At 31.9% G+C, this 8,037-nt stretch overlaps 1 protein-coding gene across 1 annotated transcript; it reads left to right on the top strand.

Annotated features, from left to right (window-relative positions):
* The first annotated feature begins 4,752 nt into the window (after window positions 1-4,752).
* Window positions 4,753-5,397, top strand: LOC107059009 (pentatricopeptide repeat-containing protein At5g56310-like). Its single transcript, XM_015305377.1, has one exon. It carries the CDS (start codon window positions 4,753-4,755, stop codon window positions 5,395-5,397), a length of 645 nt encoding a protein of 214 aa, XP_015160863.1.
* Window positions 5,398-8,037: the final 2,640 nt, after the last annotated feature.

Genomic DNA, 8,037 nt, shown 5'->3' with positions numbered 1-8,037 from the left:
TATTATTCAGGAACATTTAATAATACAGAAATAAAATGGGAAATAAATAGAAAAGAATTGTATTCAGTATATAAGTGTTTATTATCATTTGAACCATATATTGTATATAACAAATTTATTATAAGAACAGATAATACACAAGTAAAATGGTGGCTAACAAGAAAAATACGAGATTCGGTAACAACAAAAGAAATAAGGAGATTGGTATTCAATATATTAAATTTCATATTTACAATTGAAGTAATAAAAACTGATAAGAATATTATTGCAGATTACAATTTCGTATTTGCTTATTATTGTTGTTTTTTTTATAACTTGATCTATTAATTTTATTAGAAAAAAAAATCCATAATGTGTGTACTCGTCATTGCTCACTCATTATGTGAACACTAATTATTAAATTCTCCCTCGAATGAAAACACAAAAGAAATTAATTAAAGAAACAAAACAAGAAAAAAATGAAAATCCCCGTGCACTATTCATAGAAGTTTTCTGTGTGAAGCAAAGTTTACAGTTAATTACACATTTCTCTGTTTTCTTTTTTAATAGAAAGTCAATTCCTAAATTTCAATGCTAAAAACTTTGGCGAAACATATCAATGGATAGGGGATAAATCATTTACGAAAATTTTAAATGATCTAAATTGTCACAGAAAAAGACCCCAAAGAATTTGTAAGGAGTGAATGACTGTTATTTATGAACGACGAAATATGAAAGTATGTATGTGATGAAAATCGTAAGAGAAAAATACAAGTGTGAATTGATGAATGATTTGCTACAATTTGTTCACCAACTCTTTCTTATGTGGTACCTCGAATTTCGTTGAGTTTCGAACTTAATAATTTGTTGCAAATAACACTTAAGAAGAAGAAGAGTAGAAAACTTTGAAAAATCTTAGTTTAAAAGTGAGAGGAAACTCATCTATTTATAGCTAACAAATAGTTGTATGAATAAGTACTAATTGTTCCTTATCAGAAAAGTCACATCCCTTCAAAAAGTCACTGTTCATCGAAAAAGTCACTATCCTTTGAAAAAGATACAACTCATTAGAAAAGGCACAACCCTTTGAAAAAATAACAGCCCTTAGAAAAAGTCACAACCATTTGGAAAGATCACAACTCATCGAAAAAATCACAAGCCTTTAGTATGAAAAAGTATCTACTTTTAATATAATACAATTAATTAAATAAATAAATTGAGTACTTTTAAGTGGCGTATTATAGTAATTCAACATTCAAATTTGGTAGTATAAATGCTTTTAAGGTAGTATAGAATATATATATATATATATATATTTAATCAATTAAATAATTTTAATATTTGCTTTAAATATATAGCGAATATTTATTGGTTACATTTTAAATTAGTTAAAATTATTGGGAAAATTATATGCCTAAGCAAATATATACTAGTTAATTATTTAACATAGTTATAGTTTGAAGAAATTTCTTTTCGCCACTAAAATACAATTATATTTACATGGACCATGTCCATAATTTATATAATTCAGTTCCTAATTGTATAAATGTAGAATTTGTATATGCTTACCTTATTTATATACAATTTTTTTTGAAACATTTGATTTGTATAAGTTATGAAAAATTCATAACTACATATTTCATAATTTGTATATAATTATCTGGTTTGTATATGATTTGTTGATGCATTTGATTTGTAAAGTTTATGATAAATTCGTAAATGTATAAATATAAAATTTGTATATATTTATCATGTTTGAATATTTGGCAAGAAAAATATACGAGCGAAAGTACCCATAACAAACCAAACTATAGTTATGGAGCGTAATTAGACAAACTGTAACTAAAGAGGCTTATTAAATTTAATCTCTTTATTATTTATGAAATTTCCTCTGGATGCAGTTTATTACAGAAAATGCATGGTGTTTTTCCAACTCTTCTTTTCAAGATGAAGAAATCTCTCTATTAGCTTTCACAAAATTTTAAAGATTTTTGTATTCGTAGGTGATCGATGACATAAAATTCTTGTTACTATAATAATTTATAATATTTTATTATAAAATATACAACTTTTTTGTTTTTTTCTTTACCCCTCTTTATGAATAATGATTTTGCTAATTGGACTTAGGAATTTTTCAGTTATTTATTTTTGCAATTGGTCATATTTTATATATCTACCACGCGAAGCAGCTCAGTTTTTGGGTTAAGTTAGGTTGGGGTGAACATAGTTAATTTGGATCGATTATAATTAGGAATGAGCGGTTTTGTTATTAAGTAATTTTTGGTGTATATTGTATTTGCTGCATACTACACCAACATAATTTAAAATATAATCAATAGATGGTCGGCACATATTTTAAAAAATTATTTAAATTATTTAAATGATTGTCGATTACAAAAATGGTCAACATTAGACCCAAAGGTGTTTGGGAGCCAATAGATGAACAGAGAATAGCTTTGTACCACTTTCATTAATTCGAAGGTATTTTAAACCCTTTTCTTTTTCTAAATGGTTATTGAAGTTTTGAAAATTATCGTTAAGTATCATTTTTATTTTATTTAATATAAAAATATCACTTAACTTTTATTATTTTCCTCAAAAAATACTAAACACTTTAGTCCATGTCATTAGAGCCTTTTTTAAATAATAAATTTACTTAACTAAAATTGTTATCTTATTCTTTGTTTTTAAATGAATAGATTAGTTTATCAAGAAGTAATTTGCATGTTTAAGAATTTTTCCGATACATAAACTTTATATTATTTTCCGAAATAGTTACTTATGTTTTGAAAATTGCCTACACTAATCACTTTAATTTTTTTAAAAGATGTTGATATCACTCACTTATCATTATTTTTCTCAAAAAGTATTAAATACAGTTAACATCTCCTCTAAATACCTCAAACGTCTCCTTTTATATGAATTTCACACCTTAATTATCACAATCTATGTATTAGGGATCATATAGCGGACTTTAACTACTTGTGATTCAAACATGATAGTAGTAATTGTTGTCTTAATATTTACAGTTTCTCCTTCTAAAAGATATTTCATGTATCTACTGATTACTCTGGAATCAGTACATTATTTATGATTTGTGAACCCGGCAAATGTGTGAAGATTGAGAGATTCTATAGCATTATGTAGAAGTTGTTTAAGATGATAATTATAATGGGAGTGAATAGAATTACCAAAATCTAAGTAGATTTTGAGCATGACAAGTTTACTACTTTGTGGAAACGAGTTCAAGTATGGTTTTGTGAGGAACTTGTAAGTTAAACGTCTTTTGATAGGTTCGACACATAATAGGTCACAATTTTTATGAACAATGCTAGCTTGTAACCTTGTTTGTTATCCTTCAGAAATTCGGTGCCATGGTATTTGTGGTTCTCTTGAGCAGATATCTGTGATCTAATACTCTTGGTGAACTTTTTAAAATTCATCCCAGATGTCGATTATGAATATGTGTTTTGTACCATAAGAACAAACCAGTATTACTATTACTTGGATATATTAGCTTGAATAAGGAGTTCCAAACTTGTTCACTAGTCTAGCTTTTTCTCCTTTTCCTTATTGCTGCAATACTGCAATATATTGTTAAACGACGCCTAGGGTTCATATCTGAAAGGATCAATAAGGTGTTGAGCCTTTAAAATTGCGAGCAGTGCATACACTCCTAAATAATCAGGGATTAACAATGATGGAAATTTTCGGGGTTGGAATTTTTTTCTTTTAAATTGGAAAGGAGCATGTCCTCCTGAAAAATAAGGGAATGAAAATGAAGAAACATTTCATGGTTTAGATTTCGGTATTTAAAATGGGGAATTCTAAAACTGGCTCATGGAAAGAGGAAGCTAGTTCGTGGCTCCAATGGTCATGAGTATTTCTAAAACTAACAAGCTAAGGTGGATTATGGACAGTAATTTGGTCTAATAGTCTAACACTGTTGCTGTTTAGTTGTCCAGATTGCATATGGATGGGTTCCCATGTCAAATTTTGTCTGCAATTTAGACCTGAAAAATAAAGAGAAATCCTAAAATTAAGTTTCTTTAGAGATAAACTTTGAATTAAACGTTGAAAGGACAACAACTTTATAATGATATTATGGTTAGTTTGTCTTTCCCATGGGAGATTATAAGGGGCTTTGCATTTATAAATAGGAAATAGGGAGCAATAGACAAAATATAAGCAGGCTTGACTTTCTCCTGATGAAGTCTCCAACCATTTTGTCAATACTTTCCCGTCTTATTCAATTTCATTTGATATCATACAAGTATGATTTAGGATGTCACCTAAGTGAATTCTATAAATTTCTTAAGCAAGTTCCACTACATGTGATATGCTCATTTTTTTCATATAGTGAATCAATTCTTTTATAGACGTAGAAGAAATTGAATAGTTTGTATCTGATCATATAGAGGGACCTATTTAATGGGCTTTTATGTTCGCTTTTCATCCCTTTTTGGCATGCAAATGAATATTTGGTACCTTGACCTCTCTTTTTGTGTAGGAGGTCTATTAATATTATTGTCTTTCCTGTTTTCTTTTCCTATTTAACTTTTACTGTGAGGTTTTTGCTTTCTGTCTGGCTTTTCAAAGTCATAATAGTCAATGTTTTCCTGGATATCTCAGTAACTTGCCTTCAGATGCTCTGCCCAATGAAGCTAGCAAATGAAAAGCCAAATTCTGTCACTTTGGTTAGCTTGGTGGGGGAATGTACTCGTATCCTGAATATCATATTAGGTAAATGTATTCACTCGCACATTGTTACCAATGGTATTGAAACTACATGTTGAGCTGGAAACAGCCCTCTTGGGGATGTATGCAAAATCTGGCCATATACAACAGGCTTTCCGCATATTCAATTCGATGGATGATAAAAATCTACAGACCTGGACCATCATGATTTCTGGTCTTGCTGATCATGGACAAGGAGAGGAAGTTGTGTCCTTGTTTGCCAGAATGGAAGAATCTGGCTTTAGGCCGGATAGTTTATCATTTTCTGCAATCTTATATGCTTGTAGTCATATTGGCTTTGTTGATGCGGGCCGTGAATATTTTGAAAAAATGGCAAGTACTTATAATATCAAGCCAACTATGGAACATTATAGATGCATGGCGGATATGTTTGGACATGCTGGAGAATTAGAAGAAGCTTATGATATTATAAGGAGCATGCCTACAGAGCCTAATTCTGTGATATTGAGGAGTTTCATTAGTGCTTGTAAGCATCATGGTCATATTCCTTGCGCAGAAGAAAATATAAGGGAGATTCTCCTCAAAATAGAGTCTGATCTCAGATCAAACTATGTACTTGCATCTAGTTTGTCTTATCTTTTTGGTTATTGCAGCGATGCGAACAACCTAAGATCGGCTATGAAAGCAAAAGGGATAAAGAAATATCTTGGCAGCAGTTGAGTGTAGTCGCTTGATAGTCCTTCCGAAGGAAGCAGTTGAAGGATCTGGTAGTAATGTTTATGTTTATGCCAATAGAAGAGGCAATTCAGATCACCAGAATGAAGACACTGTTACATTCCAAAGACGAGAGAACACTATCAATAGTGGAGGAAAATGAATTGCTTCTTTTTGGGTAATACACCAGGCTGAGGTACAAGTTTAGGGGAGCTGTTGCTTTGACCATTGGAAGATGGTCACACTGAAGTTCCTAACATTCTTGCATAATTTTGAATAACTTGAAAAATGAAGATTACATTGTGAGGTGATTTTGATTTGTAGCTCATCGGATGTTACATTTGAGAGGAACACCACAAATTGGTATACTTCTGGAAGAGGAAAAGTCGTGCTCTGTCAGAGCCACAACTCTGTTATCCTTTTATTTCCAACAATCAATCATGCCTAGATATTGGACTAGTTGGGATCAGCTTTATGAGTCTCATATATCCATTCTACCTTATTTGGGGCCATTCTTTTCGATACTGGTAAATGATTTGTTTTCTCCATAAACTACTCTTTCTTTTCAAAATACATTGTTAAGGCTAATTTTGGAATTCTATTCAGAAGTTGGGATGACCTTATAAAGTGGCACCTCAGCATGGCCTGAAACTTTGGTTAAAAACTATGATGTATTCCCATGAGGAAACAAATTCAAAATCTTTTATGAATGTCAAGACTCAAGTCCTTTGCTTTGAGCTCTGGAAATTTAAATTAAACCAAGTGGTATCTTCATTTATCTGGTAGTTTAACTGTAATTTCTGAAATGAAAGAGAAGAAAGCAGTGAACAAGTCATGCTAGAGTAGTTTTTGTTGTAAGCAAAATATGGAAAACGAACCTTTGGTAGTTGTACTACTCAAAGTAGCAAGTACATTTGGGTTGATATAATCTATGAAAAGAGAGCATGGAGAATCATCTGACTTCCATTGCACCTGCATCGACATGTGTCTGCTTTTAAGTTATTTCCCTAAATGCTTTGAAAGTACAATCACTCACACATCCATTTGCATGTTATTTTTTAGAGCTTGACTTGAAGCCATCAGGAAAGGTTCTGCTCTGTGTACTCTGTATTTGTCGATCCTCCATGTCCTTCACATTCCATGATTTTGGTATGACTAAGCTTTTCTTAGAATACTCAACTGCCATGGGTTAGTGAGGTAAACTTTTGATATTTATCACAACAGAAAAGAACCACTTAACTGAAATATGTATTCAGTATTCAATTAACGTTCTTCTGGTCACATCTGCTTAAACTTAAGGATCCATTCATTTGTATAATGTTGTTAATGCTAATATCAGATGAACCAAGCTTGGTGGAAACCTCTTCGTTGTGTATTAGATCACTTGCATATGAAAAATTTCTGAGCTTACTATTAGTTCTTGAACAATATACCGTACTGGATTGCTAATGTATTTCATTAGAGATCATCCAGCACTCTAAATTATTGGAAGCAACTGGCCTGCGATCTCAAGTTGATCCTGTCTTGTTGTCAATCATTTTGAAGACTTCTCCTCTTTTGAATGGTGACGATCCTTATATGAGATGAGACATGCAAAGTTATTCACGCATGTTAGAAAGGTTGAGCTAGCTGGGACGTGGATAAGGTTATCTATCAACATGGAGAACCTGACATCTAGTGGAGCCACGTGAAGAAATTGGAGAATCTCTAAAAGGTATGTCTATATGTTAGAATGGAGTTCTATCCACAAGGAAAAGCAATCAGCGAATGATGGCATAGAAAACACATAGAACATAGATGAAAACCCCTTGTTTGAAGTTTATCATGAGTGAGACAAGCTTTCCAAACAACTAGCCAAGTAAAGCAAACCACCTTAAAAGGAGCTCTTGCTTTCCATATCTCTTTCCATGTCCATGGGTCATTGAAATGCTCCAAATTCATTTAGTAGTTGTAAGCTGTTTTCACAGAGAAAACAACCTTGGTGCCACCTATCCAAGTGAGAGAATCCTCCACCTCCTTTAGGCCTGGGAAACCTTCGAGTTTACCAAAGAGATCAGTAACTCTTGGGATCTCCCAATCATTAAGGAGCCTTCTGAATACAATATTCCATCCTTTTGGTGTCCAAAGTTCTTAAACTGTAGCATCAGGAAAGGAGGATAAAATGAACAGATAATGAAATTGATCTATCAAAGGCCCATTCCCTAACCAGTCTTCTCTCCAGAAAGAGGTTTTCTTCCCGTTGCCCAACCTGACCCCTTTGTTTGCTAGTTGTTTGGGCATGTTGCGTATAATGTCCTTTTAGAGCTTGTTTAGGTTAAGGTGGACTTGAGTAACTTTTAGTGAGAATTTGTTGAGCTGAATTTACGATTAAGCAACTGTGTATGGATAGAAGTGCTAAAGCTGAAAATATACATACGGTAAAGAACTGTTTAAAAACTTTTTTCTGCTAAATTGATTGAAGCATCCTTAAATTGGGAAACTAAGCAAATGCTCCATAAATTCAAATTATTACAAACATATACTTAGGGCTGGGCATAATATAGTTAAACCAAAAAAACCAACCGAACTAAACAAAAAATTAATTTCTATTTCTATTTTTCAGTTTGTTCGGTCGGTTTCGGTTTCAAATTTTAAAATTTCAGTTTT

This window comes from Solanum tuberosum, unplaced genomic scaffold (genome assembly GCF_000226075.1).
Source record: "Solanum tuberosum cultivar DM 1-3 516 R44 unplaced genomic scaffold, SolTub_3.0 scf00730, whole genome shotgun sequence".
Lineage (NCBI taxonomy): Eukaryota > Viridiplantae > Streptophyta > Magnoliopsida > Solanales > Solanaceae > Solanum > Solanum tuberosum.
Note: the sequence above shows the minus strand (reverse complement) of the source record. Positions and strands in the feature narration are given on the sequence as shown.